The 18,096-nt window shown below is 41.5% G+C and overlaps 1 protein-coding gene across 2 annotated transcripts; it reads left to right on the forward strand.

Annotated features, from left to right (window-relative positions):
• Positions 1-5,283: 5,283 nt before the first annotated feature.
• On the forward strand, positions 5,284-12,772 carry AK2 (adenylate kinase 2). Of its 2 annotated transcripts, XM_072136551.1 has the most exons (7): positions 5,285-5,443; positions 8,215-8,340; positions 8,441-8,551; positions 10,508-10,602; positions 11,135-11,207; positions 11,668-11,863; positions 12,183-12,772. In XM_072136551.1, the coding sequence occupies exons 1-7, from the start codon at positions 5,351-5,353 to the stop codon at positions 12,188-12,190; spliced, it is 702 nt and encodes a 233-aa protein (XP_071992652.1). In that variant the 5' UTR covers positions 5,285-5,350; the 3' UTR covers positions 12,191-12,772. The 2 variants fall into 2 exon arrangements, with proteins under 2 accessions (XP_071992651.1, XP_071992652.1); XM_072136550.1 differs by lacking the exon at positions 12,183-12,772 and having other exon boundaries at positions 5,284-5,443; positions 11,668-12,041.
• The last annotated feature ends 5,324 nt before the right edge of the window (positions 12,773-18,096 follow it).

Genomic DNA, 18,096 nt, shown 5'->3' on the forward strand with positions numbered 1-18,096 from the left:
GATTATCTTTAGAGCTCCTCTAGGCCCCACATTTGTTCCTGTACAGGGGAACCATAGCGAGATGCTACAACATTTGTCAAAATTTGCCCTTATTCTTTCAACTGTTTTGTTGGCCAATATGATTGAACAGGTAGCAATAAATTACTACTTAAATTTCCGTGCTGGCACTTTGCAATAAATAAGTGTGTTTTGGTTGTAGTTTGGGCACCCAGTCTCTAAAAAGTTCGCCATCACTGACCTAGAGGGTCCAATTATGATTAGGATTTATTGTACAGATTGTTACGGACGCGGTGATACCAAATAAGTGTTTTTTTTTTGTGATTTAGTGTTTTTTATACTTTATTACTTGTGTACAGGGAAATGTGGTGTTTGGGGGGACTTTCACTTTCTTTTATTATTTATTTTTATTTTAAAAAACCTTTATTGTTTTAACTTTTTTTTACAGTTAATGACATCTAAGCTTGAACAAGTGATCTTCTGATCACTTGTTCAAGCTATTTTACAGGTTACACAGTGCAATACAGATGTATTGCACTGTGCAATGTAAGACACTGAGCATGCTGCGCATGCCCAGTGTCTTACAGCCGGGTCCTGCCAGAAGGCAGGGACCCGGCTTCTGGAGGAAGATCTCGCAGCCCCGGGCACCGGCAGTCCCGGGGCTGCGATCGGAGCAGCGGACCCCCCCGGTAAGCGCCGCGGGGGACTCCGATTCCCTTCAGATTAGATTTAAATGCCTCTGACACGTTAGGGGTTAACACCCGCGATCGGAGAAATCTCCGATCTCGGGTGTTAGAGGCAGGAGTCGGCTATAATATATAGCCGACACCCGCAGCTTCTGGCACCGGCTCCATTCAGGAGCCGGCGCCAGAAGCTTGACGTAATAATACTGCATTTTGCAGGAACGCACCTCCCGCCATGCAGTACTATTACGTCAAATGTCGGGAAGGGGTTAAGGGACTTTTAGTTTTTTATTTTATTCTTTTATTTGCATACATTTTTATCACTTTTTTTTTTCTTTTACAATTTTTTACTGTCCCGCTTTGGACTTGAACAAACCACCATCTTTAGAAGCGACGGTCATGTTTGACCGTGCCGCCTGCATACAGCCGGGGTCTAGCACACCGTCACCACTTACAGTTGTCACGGTTACAGTTTCATGCAGGACAAAAATTCACATCCAGGAGCGGAAACTACCCAATGGGGCACATTTACTAAGGGTTCGAACACTGCATTTTCGACGGGTTTTCCGACTTTTTTACCGTTTTGCCCTGAATTGCCCCGGTTTTTTTGCGCACACAATCGGATTGTGGCGCATCGGCGCCAGCTTGCATGCGACACAAATCAGGGGCGTGGACGTTGGACAACCCGACTGATTCGGACAACCCGCGGAATTTAAAAACAAAATTGTGTTGGAGATGTGCCAGGGAACGGGGTTCCATGTTACATATTTGGTGGTCTTGCCCTGGGGTGAGTGGTCTGTGGGAGGCGGTCTTTGCACTTTACAATAAATTATGGTCGGACTCGGTTGTACCGAGCCCAGAGATTGGGCTATTATCTATGATCCCTGGCTCTATCTCTGTGATAAAGAAAGGTTTTCTGAGACATTGCATTGCCGCCACTCGACAGATTATCCCCAGACTATGGAAATCAAGTGCAAGTCCCTCAAGGGCCCAGTGGGCGGAAGCCTTAAATCATATTATGAGAATGGAGGAGATGAGAGCTGTGGAGGGACTGGCGGACTCTCAGATAGAAAAATACACCAGAGTCTGGTCCCCATGGATCGACTTCCGCAGTTCGGCAGAATTTGCCACGTGGATAGAAGCAGGTGGAGGGTGCATGGCCTAAGTGAGTGAGAAATTTTCCCTTTTTCTTCTTAACATTCCCTCTTTCCCGGTGTGCCTTCCCCTTCCTATCTATACCCCCTTCCCCTCTGTATTCCGCTATGTGTTTTCCTATGGTCCCCCGCGTCGTAAGTGTTTAGTGTGGTTCGAGTTGTTAATAATGTTTAGTAACATAGATTTTCTTTCCGGTTTCCTTGCTCATTGCACTAAAGGAGACAAGTATTATCTAGGTATAATTAGCGGCTTGAGAAGTGCGGAATTCATTTTGTACTGCGAATGTAATGCTAGACAAGCCAAAGTTATGTGTGTATATGCCTTGAAAGCTTATATTCTGAAATCTCACTGTGACTCAATGACAAGTCTATGTATGTTGACACTAATTACTTTTAATAAAAGTTTATTGAACAGAAAAACAAAATTGTGTCGCAAGATCAGAACTCACATGCACCAGGAAGAAGGCGAACTCCGGCGGACCTCAGCGGGGGAAGCGACACATTCAGGAAATTGGATGCACGATCTTAGTGAATCGCGGCAGCTCCGAATCCTCTTCGGACATCCGTATCGGCGGCGTCAACGGGACGGGTAAGTAAATGTGCCCCAATTATTTGAACATGCATTTTCGTCCTTGGTTGGCTAGGGGTTAACTATTATTTTTTGTTTTATACACATTTTATAAAAATGCATTTGGAGGCATTTTTTCGTTGATTGAGCTGTATTGGGGCTTATTTTCTGTGTGATCAGTTTAATTTTTAATGGAATTATTGTGGTGTAAATATGCCTTTTTGATCACTTTCTATTGCTTTTTTTTTTGTTTGGTTGGATGCACAAAAATTTTTTGGCATTTTTTTTTTAAATAATTTATTTACTGTTTACCGTACAGACTTAGTAATGATTTTATTTTACGTAGAGATATGTTGTACGTACAGTTTGTGTGCCAATTTTAACTTTTTTTTTTTTTTTTTTTTTTTTATACGTGGGCCATTTATGGGACTTTTATTACTTTTTTTTTTTTTTTACAAATTTCTTTTACTGTCCCACTCTGAGACTCGAAGCCGAAACCAGCACGGGAAGGGGGAGGGGAATTAGGTTTGAACGGGACCGGTGGCACATACAGAAGCCCAATTGACGACACGGTCATATTTAACAGAAGCACCTAAAGGGTTAAGCAGCTGGGACAATGACAATTGTCAATCCCAGGTGTTACAGTCAGGCTCCCACACTGCTGTCACCATGTACAGTTTTCAACAGTGACAGCAGTTGAGAGTGAATATGTACATCCAGGAACGTGAACTAGACGTCACCCTGGACATAAATACAGAAAGCTTGGTTGTAGGTGACCAAATCCTTATCTTCCACCTTAATTTGCAACTTTTAATAATTACTGATAAAATAAGTTCACAGTGAACCACAATAGTATGCGCATCAACCATCTAGTCAGCAAAAACACATCAGAAAGGGAGCTCGTTCAGACCTCCAATAAGTCTCGTCTGACACAGTCCCCAGTAATACCTCACCATGCCTTAGTGCTTTCCTGTATAGCATATGACACGGTGCACCATCTCAAAACCACGGACCAACATTAATCCGGACAGTAAGGAATAATAGGGTGGATCTCATCAGTCTTCGATGCTCCGTCTCCTGGTTCAGCGGTACTGTTCTGGAGGTACAGGACCTATTAAGCCCTACAATCGCTTTGTATCCTGATCCCGCAATATTGCTCCCGCCCTGACAAGGACGGTCCCAGTACTGTCCCTTTCAGACCCTGTTAGTCCCTAATATGTAATCCCTACGCGTTTCGTACATCGTGTGACGCACTCATCAGGGGAATAAAGTAATGTAGTGGGTTATGCAGTCTTGATGCTAAGTATGGCTGCAAAAGCTCCACATCAAAGAGTTAAAATGAATCAAAAACGAGCAGTGACCCGTATAATACAAGTTATACTAGTATGGTGGCTAGATGTAGTGGCATGGTGCCATACCATACTAGTATAACTCGCCCCTACAACTAGCCACCATACTAGTATAACTTGTATTATACGGGCCACTGCTCGTTTTTGATTCATTTTAACCCTTTGGCGGCTTCAAAAGGATGACGTCACAGGGAGCGGTGATCCGTCGCCATGGTAGCCTCGGGTGTTCCAAATACCCGAGGCTATTTCGTTTTAACCCATGCATTACAATGTGCTAATTGCACATTGTAATGAATGGGGACTAAAATCCACATATACTGCCATAATGTAGTATGGCAGTATATGGTAAGATCGATCAGACAACCAAGGGTTAAAGTACCCTAGGAAGTCTGAAAAATAGTAAAAGTAAAAATAAAAAAAAACTAAAAAAAAAAAACTAAAAATTTAAATCACCCCCCTTTTCCTAGAACTGATATAAATATAAATAAACAGTAAAAATCATAAACATATCAGGTATCGCCGCGTCCGAAAATGTCCGATCTATCAAAATATAATAACGGTTTTTCACTGCGTTTAACCCCGTAATGGAAAATAGCGTCCAAAGGCTTTTCGCTTTTCCAAATGGCATTTCTTTGCCATTTTCAAAAATATAAAAAAATTTATAAAAAGTGATCAAAAGGTCGCACAGTCCCAAAAATTATAGCAATGAAAACGCCATCAAAATTCACTACCCACAGCTCCGTACACCAAAGTATGAAAAAGTTATTAGCGCCAGAAGATGGCAAAATAAAAAATGTTTTAAATTTTTTTAAATGTATGAAAACATTATAAAACCTATACAAATTTGGTATCCACGTGATCTCACCGACCCAAAGAATAAAGTAGACATGTCATTTGGGACGCAGAGTGAAAGCTGTAAAATCCAAGCCCACAAGAAAACGTTGCAAATGTGGTTTTTCACCATTTTTACTTCATTTGGAATTTTTTTCCCCGCTTCCTAGTACACGCCATGGAATATTAAATACCATCACTACGAAGTGCAATTTGTTACGCAGAAAATAAGCAATCACACAGCTCTTTATGTGGAAAAATAAAAAAGTTATAGATTTTTGAAGTTGGTGAGTGAAAAATGGAAGTGAAAAAAACAAAAAAGGCCAAGTCGTTAAGGGGTTAATGCAGCCTGCTGCACAGGAATAGGAGTTGAATTTCTGCTATATGTTACCAGTTATATCCTGCAACTACATGTCAGCGTGTAGCAGTGAGCCTACAGGGTATCTCTTTGCATCCTTCTGCATTCTACAGCCACAGAATTCAATAGTTAAGACCAAACCACGCCCACTGGTAGCCACATGTTCTCCGGCTATCAGGATCGCTTCATGACCTTCCGCTTCCCGCCGTCTCAGCACATCCCATTACCTGAATATCCTCCAATGGCCGCTAATTGGCTAAATATGGTCCATGATAGGCAGACATATTAGCCAATAGCCATAATCCAAAAAGAACTGCCTACATGCAACAGCCAATGGGATGTTAGAGTGGGTGTGGTATACCTTCGGCGTGAGTAGTAGGTTAGAAGGTGACAGCTCTTTTGCTTGAAACATGGCTCCCAGGGAAGGCACGGAACGGAGCTCAGTAATGGACGGGATAAGAGCCATCTTACTGGGGCCACCAGGAGCTGGCAAGGGCACACAGGTAAGGAAGTGAAGGACCCCATGTCACTGCAGGCTCTACCTAGCAGGGCACCCTGCGCGTCCTCTACCTTCCACCTAGTCTGCTGGACGCTGTGTAGTGACGTGGAGCCCTGTGATTGGATGGCAGGATAACTTGTTTAAAGACTATGTGATTACTGAGGCGCAGCAGGAGAGCTTCATAGACGGTAGCGCCGCCTGTGTCTGGATGGTCGCGGTGTAGTGTGACTATGCCATGACGGAGTGCTGCTTTGGAGACTCGTATAGGGGAGGGAACTCCACAGTGCACGTCTCATGTATGGCAGTAGCGTGTCGTGGACGTCAATGAAATGTTACCATTTAGTGACCTGTATTAGGGTGCTATGTATCATACAATGCCACAGTACAACCTGTCTGACAGTGGTATGCAAAATACCCAGAAACGCCTGGCACACCAGAAACCCTTTTTTTCCCTGCCCCCTAAGTGCATCGTATTATACAAGCCAAACCATTGAAGGGTTTCCCTATTTATGTAGTTCAGTGTATGTCAATGTAACTAACACAGGCTGCCTCTAGTACATGAAGGAACACGTCACCTTCTGTATTTAGTTTCCTTTAGGCTGTTTTATGACATAAAAGAGAGAAAATGATGTTTCCCCCTCCCTTCTCCCCTGCTCATGTCTGTGTAATGTGTAGTAAAGCATTGCTGGTCTATGTGCTCTACCTGATGACATGGTATGTTCACCTAAACATGTGTGAGACACAGACATCAGCAACACAAGTGCCTGACATGTTCTGCTATACACATGTGTGAGGCACAGACACCAGCTACACAAGTGCCTGACATGCTCTGCCATACACATGTGTGAGGCACAGACACCAGCTACACAAGTGCCTGACATGCCCTGCTATACACATGTGTGAGGCGCAGACACCAGCTACACAAGTGCCTGACGTGCTGTCTTCTGTTATACGCGTGTGTGTGTGAGGCGCAGACGCCAGCTACACAAGTGCCTGACGTGCTGTCTTCTGTTATACGCGTGTGTGTGTGAGGCGCAGACGCCAGCTACACAAGTGCCTGACGTGCTGTCTTCTGTTATACGCGTGTGTGTGTGAGGCGCAGACGCCAGCTACACAAGTGCCTGACGTGCTGTCTTCTGTTATACGCGTGTGTGTGTGAGGCGCAGACGCCAGCTACACAAGTGCCTGACGTGCTGTCTTCTGTTATACGCGTGTGTGTGTGTGAGGCGCAGACGCCAGCTACACAAGTGCCTGACGTGCTGACTTCTGTTATACGCGTGTGTGTGTGTGAGGCGCAGACGCCAGCTACACAAGTGCCTGACGTGCTGTCTTCTGTTATACGCGTGTGTGTGTGAGGCGCAGACGCCAGCTACACAAGTGCCTGACGTGCTGTCTTCTCTTATACACGTGTGTGAGGCGCAGACGCCAGCTCCACAAGTGTCTGACGTGCTGTCTTCTCTTATACACGTGTGTGTGTGTGAGGCGCAGACGCCAGCTACACAAGTGCCTGACATGTTCTGCTATACACATGGCTGCATCCTGGAGCAGTTCAATTCACACACAGGCCACAGGGGGCGTGGCCTGCAGCACCAGGAAGTATAGAGAGGAGCCAACATCAGGAGTCACCTCATTATACAGGCTGTCAATCAAGCATGCACTGGGGATGTGGCTGTACTTCCCACTCATGAATAAGCTGAATATGTTAATGATTCATTTGCATACAGCTTTAGTACCTCATTGCTTAAAGGCGTTTTCTCAGAAAGAAAATTCTCACATCTCAATCCCCTAGTGATGTAAACACAATAAAAAATCATTTTAACCCCTTAATTTACAATTTTACTCAGTTTTATTGCTGTATTACTCCCTAGGCTGGTCAGTGCAAAATCCCAGGGTGTGGTCGGGGACTCTCTAAGCAGACACATTGGGGCTCATTTACAAGGGTCCTGCGGCGGCACTTTGGTTGGATATTCTGGCGATTTCCGATCCGTATCGCATCAGGGATTGTGTCGCGTGTAAGCCGGCGCCAATGCGCCAAAATCCAGGGGGCGGGCGTCGAACAACCCGACGGATTCGGATTACGCACTGACACATTGAGTATTCATTTATTTATAGCATTATGGGTTTTTGTATCAGACGTTCACGTTCCCGAAATGCCCCTTTTTTTTAAAATCAGATATTTCTTTATTTGTTTTCAATTTTTAAAAAACATACAACAATAAAAGAGAAAAAAACATTCCCCCCACCCCCATCCCAGCCAGGGTTCTACATTATTTATGGCATATTCAGCATACATCCCTTACACTCTTAGGTCGCCACGCAGGGCTATAAATGGATTGCTTCATAAATACAATAAGCTGCATACTGTACAATAATACATGTGTGAAATAAACATTTAAGGAATCCCTTTATCACGCCTATTAGCCTATATTAATTTGTAACAGCCTTTCCCTTAGGAACTCTGCTGATACTACTCCTGGTGTATCCAGCCCCAAAATACCCCTTTTAATTATTTTATTTTGGATATAGTTCGTTGAAGTCTGTCTCCTTTTGTATGTAGGTATATACTACTGTAGGAGTAGCCAGTGCTTACAATATGCAGTCACTGCTCAGGGACTAGAGAGAGGTGCTGATGGCACAGCTCCTCTCTCACTGCTTATTCACAAGCGGCATCACCACTCCGAACTGATTGATGCACATAATTTATGCTTAGCTGCTTGCCATTGTGAACGGGCCATTATATTATGTTTTATTTTGCACATTTCTTTATATTGCTAGGCTCCTAAACTGGCAGAAAAGTACTGCGTGTGTCACCTTGCCACAGGTGATATGTTAAGAGCTATGGTGGCTTCAGGGTCTGAATTGGGCAAACGCTTGAAGGCCACAATGGATGCTGGAAAACTAGTAAGTATGTCCTGATCTGGTATACATATATACGTGTAACATCTTTGAGATGCATCAATGATGATTATTAATAATACATTTTTTTTCCCTCTGTTTTTAGGTCAGTGATGAAATGGTGGTAGAGCTGATTGAGAAGAATCTGGATACACCACCTTGTAAAAAGGGATTTCTGCTAGATGGATTTCCTCGCACTGTCAAACAAGCAGAAATGGTAATTTGTCTGATTGACATGCCTTTGTATTTTGCTTATTTTTCAATTTAGATCATAGTGTAGGTTGGGAAAAGAAGCAGGTCTTTCAAGACCAACCTGTAAGATAAAAGAAATGTTTTTATCCCATAACTATGATATTTTTGTGCTTAAGAAAGGCTCACTGCTGTTACAGTAAAGAATATCTCTCTATAGCGATGGTAGAAGCTCCTCTGGGTGTAGAGGATGCACCCTTGTTCTGGTCATATACAGAAATGAACAGATGTGAGGAGGAAGAGCTATTGTTACTTTCTGTTAGGCCAGTTTAGACTGGTAGACATAGTGGTGGGTGCACCTGTAGTCTGGCCAGAAATGGGATCTGCTCTATTGTCCGTGAGTTGTGTGCATGAGCCCTTAAAGGGGTTCTCCAGTTAGCCACTATCCACGTAATACTGGCTACTTTGCTAATTTGTGATGGTGGTATCCCCATGTTGTACCCCGAGATTAAGTGAGCAGCCGTAAGTACATGCTGCTCTATTTAGCTCTATGCTACTGACAGATGGCCGAATGCTTGTCTATCTCTGTCAGCACCATAGAGATGAATGGAGCAGTGTGTGCGACCAGCTGCTCACTTCATCTTGGGGCAGGGCAGGGGTACAATGGTCACTGAGACCCCCACCTATAAGCAAGTTAGCCCCCATCCTATCCATAGGGGCTAGCTTGTACGTCGCTGAAAACCCCTAATATCACATAATTCATTTAGATCTTTCACCATAAAATTACACCCCACGCCTTTTCAAAATGTGCTTATAGTTAACCAAGCAGGGTGCGAAATATACATGGGGGTGTTCCGACCGTGTGGTACTGGACTTGTGGAGTATGGCCTCTGGTTGGTATTGTGGTTGTGTCACAGCTGGCTTAAAATAATTTGGGGTAATTTAGAGTATTAGACTAGACTTTGTGTATTTAGTCTTTTGTGTTCCCCTAAAATGTGTAATTGCTGCTGTGATATTTAGGATGTGTTACCAGGACCTTGCTACAGATTTGGTATATGATAACTCCCAGTCCAGATATTATCACACTGTCTGTTGGTTTTTTATGTGTATCGGGTATTTTTAAATACTTTTTTTCTGGTCATTGTGTATGACTGTGTGATTAATAAAGATTAATTATGTGTACCATATGAAGTATTGGTTACTTCGCTTATTCAGTGCTATTGAGGGTTTTTAAAAATAACAAGTATGCAGGTAGGGAATTACTTGGACAGTTGCAGTCACAGAATGATGTAACTGTTCTTATTGCATAAAAAAAAAGGTCATAAAGATTTTGTACTAAATTCTTCTTATCCAGTTGCGTTAATGGCTCCAAAGATCCTAAAAGCACTTAATTTTATTAATCTTAAAATTAAAAAGCACTTAATTTTTTTTTATTGTAAAGTTTTGTAAACTATACCAGTTAGCAATGCCCCGCAGTAAACAACAAGTAAAGAGTAATTAACAAATTAGCTAAATGAGTGTCACTGTATATGGAAGGAAGTCTCACAGGTACTGCCTAACCCTGTAGGGTTAAACAAAAAGCTTAGACAGACATCCTTATTTCTCTAGGCACATCTGCACATTACAATGTATCTCCGAGTAATGTTCCTTACAGTTTACCTTTCTGCATTTGTGCTACAACCATCAGTAAAAGAACAGAAAATCCACAAAAGAATACCTTGGTGGGAAATTATCCCTCCGGTCCTCTACATACATTTTTCAAGACTGTTAGTTTGTCTTTTTAGCATGGGAGAAAAAAAAAAGTGCTGCAAGCTGCTGGACTGTTCGGTCACATGTATTTATCATTTAATTTCTATGTTTTGCTATCCCTTTAAGACCATGTAAATCACACACAATATACATTACAACATTTCCAGAATGCAGGTCTTTCTATGATTGAATGTTATTTTTAGTTGTTTTTTTTTTTTTTTATATACTACCGTAGCTTGATGATCTTCTTGAAAAAAGACAAGAGAAGCTGGATTCAGTTATTGAATTTTGCATCGATGACTCTTTGCTTGTGCGTAGAATCTGTGGAAGGTAACAGACACATTTTACTAATTTCTTACTAATGGTCACTAATCGCCTTTTTGAGGATAAGCTTGTGTAAAAGAACCTTAAGGGCCGTTCCACACTTGCGAGTGTGATGCGATGAACTCGCGTCACACTCGCAACGCATGCTGCCCGAATCGCACGGCCTGAACGCTGCAAACAGGGAGTGCACTGACATGCTGAGTTCAGCCCTGGTTTGCGGTGTTTGGGCTGTGGCAGCATGCGTTGCGAGTGTAGAACGGGCCTAAGGCTCAGTCTGTGCATCATAGTGATATCTCATAAAGGCAGCAGTGAACTGTAATCGTGAGTACGAACAAGACTTGCTGCATCGTATATCGAGCACAGACGTATACTTTTAGCCTAAAGCAACATAAACCACTTGTCCTGACCCATTACTCCGTATCTCTATGTTTGACCCTTCAGATTTTCCATATCTTTTCATCTTCAAAGCTAGATAGTAGCTGAAATTATTTATGTTAAAAAATCTTTTAAATTTTATGTTCCTTCTCTTTTGATGCAGGCTGATCCACCAGTCAAGTGGACGTTCATACCATGAGGAATTCAATCCTCCTAAAGAGCACATGAAAGATGATGTGAGTATGCAATGCAGCCTTTCAAACCCTATTGGTTTTATCCAATATATATTGTTTTATGATTAAATGCAACATGCAAGCCCCAGTTAACTGCAATTTGTGATAAACTTTTACACCTTTTTACACCAACTTGAAGGAGTGCTTTTTGCAGGGAGGACGTAGATGGGCTATACCTATTGTCAGTATTTGATGCTTTAGAGGTTGGGCCTTTTTTTTTTTTAATTGCTCCGCTCTACTCTACTTTAAATATCTGATGTATGTAAGTCACACCTGGAATATTTTGAGGATGGCTTGTCTAACCCCATCCCGCAACTGTTGTGAATCAAGAAGTGGCAACGCATTCTTGAATACTTCTATTCACTGTTGGTTTTTGATAGTGTGTTGTTCTGTCTGCTAGTTACAATAGATTGTGAAAGTTGCCCTCCTAACCCATCCTGTTCATTCTCAAATTCATTCACAGGTGACCGGTGAGCCTTTGATAAAACGTTCTGATGACAATGAGGCTACTCTGAAATCCCGACTGGATGCCTATCACACTATGACTGCACCATTGGTGGACTACTATCAAAAGCATGGAATCCACACAGCAGTGGATGCTTCCCAATCTCCAGATGTTGTATTTGCAAGCATCTTGGCAGCTTTCTCCAAAGCACGCAGTAAAGACCTTGTTATATTTCTGTGATGATCATATGGAAATAGAATGTGGTTAATTTATATGGTGTTGGTGGTGATCAATATAAACATGTGTGTTCTGCAGTGACCTCTACTGTCACTGCCTGGATCTTTGATTTTCTGCTTTTACAATCATTTCTAAATAAAGGCGCTTGTAAAATGTTTCTGAATACATAAATGTCATAATTTCATTTGTGAGATTCCTATCCACTGCTGGCTTTCTACACTGTCCATTTTACATGCACGGCTGACCTTTTGTTTATATTACGATTCATATTTTCTTTTTGTCTTCATTCATTTCAGCCCTCTGATTCCAAGCCATCCCAGGAGTGTGTTTTCCACAGACCCCAAACCCTGTGCACAAGAGTAGGGTACTACATTATAAAACTATGAGGACTGAGTAGACTCTCCACTTTCTATGCTGCTGTTTGTTCACTGCATTCATCATGTCTTAAAGTTTCTTGTACTACAGAATCTGGAGGTTGTCTTGCTTCATTGAAGAGATATATGGCCAGATTCAAGTATTGTCTACCTTATTACTTTAGTTACAGAAAGCTGGCCTAGATCTGTTGAAAAGCCATGCTTTACATATTGAAATGCAAATTGTATTTCAACTTCTGACTTTTGCAATATTGTATGTTTTCATCCATCGACTGAATGATTACCAATCGTTGACCATTACGATAACAATTTTGACTATTAGATATGTAACTCAAATTTGTTTGTTAAACAGAGGCAGATCCAAGATATTAAAGAATTCCTTCCATTAAAAAAGAAAATTTAATTGGGCCCTACCTGTATAGCTTAAATCTACTCTTGATATATAATATATATCAAATTTTCTCAGTGCCTTATTTTTAAGAACATGGCAATAAAATATGTACCAGTTTCAACTTGTCATTTATTTTTATTTTCTTTTGTGTCAACTTGTTTCTTGGTAGCAGTTACCCCTGCAGTTTCTTGAAAAAGGTATGGCAGAGAAGTCTTGAAACATTTCGCATCCATCATCGCTAGATCAGTCATTGGTATAGGTAATAAGCTAATGGAGATTAAACTTTTCATTAGCTAGATGGTTGCTGCTTATTTTTTACTTAAAGAGGTATTCCCACAAAGACAAGTTTCTTAAATGTACTCAGAATAACATAATAACACATTCTCTAATTCATGGTTATTTAAAAAAAATAAATAAATACAACATTTCACATTAATTCCAACCTGTCTCTCTCAGTCCTGATGTACACAATTTCAGTTGCCCCTGGTTTCTGACCCTGTATCTTCTGACTTTAGGGTTGGCAGCTATCTTGTCTGCGGCTGTGGAGCTGTGCTCTTCTCTGCTTCCTGCAGTGGGCCCCCACCTTTGCATTCCAGGACGATCTTACACACACAAACTTTCTGCCGGAAAACAGCACAGCATGAGGAGAGCTAAGAGCAACACGCTATAGGCAGATAAGTTCTTTATTTGGGATAGTGTGATAGAGCAGATATGTAGCCGAGCTGACACTGTCTTTGTGTGTAATATGCATCTCATGGAACTCATAATCTCATCTCTCTGTGTGTCGGATACTAGTACAATGTTCAGAAGGTAAATGAAAGTGTATATAAACCTTGTACTCTGATAATCTAACCACCTTTTCAGCACACTGTATTTCACAGTACTACAGGGATCATAATGTGTTTGCTTAGAGACTCTTCGCCCACAATCTGGAATCTTACACTGACCATCACTGACTGATAGGAGCTAAAATGGCAATAAAACTGAGTAAAATTATAAATGTATGGGCTAAAAATAATCTTTTCATGGGCAAACCCCTTTTAATAACACTTGTAAAATTCAGGAACTTGTATATAAAATGGAAAAGAATAAATGTGTAAGGCTGCATTTACACTGACATATGTCCTCCCGGCTACGGCCGGGCGGGCATACGGCAGCTGCGATGGAGAGGGGTGACCCCTTCTCTCTCCATTGCAATGCATTACGTATGGCCTGTCAATGAATAATGTCCAACAATATAGACCATAGACAATTCTTTAAAGCAGATGTTTCTTTTTACTTCGATGTTTGTGCATAAACAGTATTCATAAATATACTACTATCTTCATCACTATTTTGTGCAAAATGGGTACATACCCTGTTTTTCCGAAAATAAGACAGTGTCTTTATATTAATTTTTGCTCCTAAAGAGGCACTATGTCTTATTTTCAGGGGGATGTCTTATTTTTTCATGAACAAGAATTGACATTTCTTGTTGAACAAAAATTAACATTTATTAATAAACTGTAGACATATCACATACATTAGCATAACCAGCCACAAAAGAATGTACATATATGGTTCATTTACTGGTTCCAGTAGTTATGAACAAAAAACAAGCTTTTTTTTACTTAAATTGTTATTAACTTGTGGTACATCCTTTAACTGTCCAAACTTTGAATTCCATCAAGACTTTGTTACCACTATCAGTATTATTCATATACAGTCATATCATCGTCTTCTGGAACATCATCATAACCTTCCAAATCCTGAATTTCGTGGTGACTTCTTTGTAATTCCATTTCTTTTGACTCCATTTGGCCCCAGTCTCTCATGTTTACCAATGGCACTTTCTTTAAAGGAGGACTTCTTCTCAAGATAGCCTGCTCGTAGCGCATTTGTAACGCATCCGTCAGTAATTCTATCCCATGAATATTTCACCCATGTCACAACCTCTTGTAGTTTAGGCTTCACGAAGTTTCCACGCTGGTTTCGCTCCATTCTATTTTCCATGTAGTCCTTAATTTCCATGCGCAAATTGTCCTTGAATGGCTTATTTATTGCAATGTCAAGTGTCTGGAGATAGGCCGTCATTCCTGCTGGAATCATTATGGAATCTATTCTTCTTTCATGAAGAAATTTCTTCATGTCTTTAGCACGGTGTGTGCTGGCGGCATCCCAGATTAGCAGACCTCTTTGGCTCCCTCGCATAACAAGGGGAAACATTAAATCGACCCACTTCCTTATAACTGCTTGCATGCCCCAGGCCTTTTCAGTTTCAAGGATAAAAACACCTGAAACACGTTCGATTTTTCCTTCTTGCCCTTCGTAATGATTAAAGGTGTGACTTTAGTGCCATCCATCCGAATTGCTAAAATACAGGTAACTCTTGCACTTTCGTAACCAGTGGAAGGAATATAGATTGAGGATGCACCGCGGTGATCAATTGTTGTTTGAGACACTTGACCCATAAAAACTGCAGTAATCCTGAAGAGTCTTGGGATGAAGAGACCCCCTATGATATTTAAGATGACAGTACCTGTACTCGATATCTTTTTCCTTTTGAAGAGTTACAAAGTCTATTAAAAGCGGTACGAGATACGTTGATTATAGAAGAAGTCATTGAACCTAAATCAGTTGAGGAAGAATTCTTTGGGGGGCTAAGAAAGAGTATTTCCCTTTAATAACCAAAGTTGTTTAAAAAAACTGATCTCCACATCCAGGATGCAGGACAATTAACTGCTCCTATGGATATGAAGTCTGATGCACTTCTTAAAAAATCATGGGAGTCCTACATGATAATGTAAAAATTGAATGTGACAGCCACTTTGGTAGCCTGCAAGCTTCATTATTGGTTGGGGGAACTAGATTTGTTGGAGGACCCACATAAAAGAAAAAGAAAAGCTATCATTCAATCCCTTTCTCTTTTAAAATCTGCCGAGGCCTTCCCAGCGGATGCTTCTGCGGAAGGCATTAGATTCTCAGTCAAAGAGACTGCGCTCACAAACTCTGTGCGCAGAGCTCTTTGGTTAAAGCAGGAGATTTGAAATAAAATAAACTTTGTGGTCTACCCTTTCAGAGAATATTACTTTTTGGTCCTACCTAGATTCTATCTTAAAGAAGGCTTCAGTTAATAAGAAAGTGTCAAAATCTAACCATACAAACACTATCAAGAGTAGGTTGGATAGTAAACACTCAGGAGTCAGACCTAGTTCCGAGCAAACGGAAAAATTTCTAGGGGTCACCATGGAATCAGGAAAGCAATGCTCGTTTTTACCCCCAGAAAAAATAAATTTTCAGATAAAATCCTTTCACAGAAAGAAGATCTGTACTATTTGTTTAGTAATGAGTCTACTAGGGTCTCTGACAGCTTGCATCCAGAGTGTAAGATGGGGCCATAATCATACCAGGGCTTTTTAAGCCCCGGATTCTATCAGTATGGAAAAGAACCCCTTACAACTAGATTTAAAAATAATCATCCCTCCCAGAGTAATGATAGATCTGGCCTGGTGAGTAAAGAAACAAAATATTCTCAGGGAGGTATTTTGGGATCCAGTCTGGTAGTAGTTATACACACAGATGCCAGCATTTCAGGTTGGGGATCAATCCTACAGGACGCGATCCTGCAGGGGCAGTGGGACCAGAGTACCAGGGACAAATCATCAAATTTCAGAGAATTGAAAGCCGTTTGGAAAGTTATGTTACAGTCCACGGACCTGATCAGGAATCAACATGTTCAGATAATGTCAGACAACAGGACAGTTGTTTTACTTTTAGCATCAGGGGGCGCAATGTCTCAGGACCTGAGCCACCTTTCAAAAAAAGATTTTTATGTGTGTGCAGAAAACAGGGAAGAGGGCTATTGAAGCCGTACTAGAGTAGAAACCCACTAGCAATTTATCATCAGATAAAATTGAGATGGAGAAATCCTCAAATTTACCTGTTCACCTCTCGAAGGAGTACACAGGAAAAATCTTTCTTTTCTCTAAACCCTGGGGATCAGGCAGAAGGCCTGGACGCGTTCTCCCAAAAATGGAACAAAGACCTTTCATATGCCTCCAATTCCTTTAATATCCAGAATTCTACAAAACCTTAGCCGGGAAAGAATCAAGTTGATACTTATCGCTTCATTCTGGCCCAAAAGGAGTTGGTTCTCTGTAATCAGGAGCTTGTTTGGAAAGCCTATACTACTACCTATGAGACACAACAGTAGGAAAGCGGTGCCGAAAGCAATTTATGTCAAGATTTGGAAGAGATTCTGTAGCGGGGGTGGCAATAAGGGTCCTGACCAGAAGAAACCAAATTTATCACAAATACCAGAATTTCTGCAGCAGGGTTTCTCTAAGGGACTAAAAACCAATACTCTAAAGGTACACATATCACCTCTTTGACACTTCTCTTGCTGAACATCCGTAGATTCGTAGATTTATTAAAGGTTGTACTAGACTTAGACCTACGATAAGAGACTTGTCTCTATTATTAAACATGCTTTCCAGATTACCCTTTGAACCGCTACAGACTAGTGATATCAAACATTTAACAAAGAAAGTAGCCTTCCTGATAGCAATTACATCTGCTTGTAGAATATGTGAAATACAGGCCCTGTCATGTAAGGAAATTTTCCTCACCATTTTAGAGGACATAATCATCTTAAAGCTATACCCATTATTTCTTCCAAAAGTTGTATCGGACTTCCATATACACTCACCGGCCACTTTATTAGGTACACCATGATAGTAACGGGTTGGACCCCCTTTTGCCTTCAGAACTGCCTCAATTCTTCGTGGCATAGATTCAACAAGGTGCTGGAAGCATTCCTCAGAGATTTTGGTCCATATTGACATGATGGCATCACACATCCATGATGCGAATCTCCCGTTCCACCACATCCCAAAGATGCTCTATTGGATTGAGATCTGGTGACTGTGGAGGCCATTTGAGTACAGTGAACTCATTGTCATGTTCAAGAAACCAGTCTGAGATGATTCGAGCTTTATGACATGGCGCATTATCCTGCTGAAAGTAGCCATCAGATGTTGGGTACATTGTGGTCATAAAGGGATGGACATGGTCAGCAACAATACTCAGGTAGGCTGTGGCGTTGCAACGATGCTCAATTGGTACCAAGAGGCCCAAAGAGTGCCAAGAAAATATTCCCCACACCATGACACCACCAGCCTGAACCGTTGATACAAGGCAGGATGGATTCATGCTTTCATGTTGTTGACGCCAAATTCTGACCCTACCATCCGAATGTTGCAGCAGAAATCGAGACTCATCAGACCAGGCAACGTTTTTCCAATCTTCTACTGTCTAATTTCGATGAGCTTGTGCAAATTGTAGCCTCAGTTTCCTGTTCTTAGCTGAAAGGAGTGGCACCCGGTGTGGTCTTCTGCTGCTGTAGCCCATCTGCCTCAAAGTTCGACGTACTGTGCGCTCAGAGATGCTCTTCTGCCTACCTTGGTT

The sequence above is a fragment of the Engystomops pustulosus genome, chromosome 2, assembly GCF_040894005.1.
Source record: "Engystomops pustulosus chromosome 2, aEngPut4.maternal, whole genome shotgun sequence".
In the NCBI taxonomy this organism is placed as follows: domain Eukaryota; kingdom Metazoa; phylum Chordata; class Amphibia; order Anura; family Leptodactylidae; genus Engystomops; species Engystomops pustulosus.

Coding starts and splice junctions, on each gene's coding strand:
- AK2 (XM_072136550.1), top strand. CDS start 5,351: ATGGCTCCCAGGGAAGGCACGGAACGGAGCTCAGTAATGGACGGGATA. Junction 8,341..8,440: donor CAATGGATGCTGGAAAACTA/GTAAGTATGTCC, acceptor CTCTGTTTTTAG/GTCAGTGATGAAATGGTGGT. Junction 11,208..11,667: donor AAGAGCACATGAAAGATGAT/GTGAGTATGCAA, acceptor ATTCATTCACAG/GTGACCGGTGAGCCTTTGAT.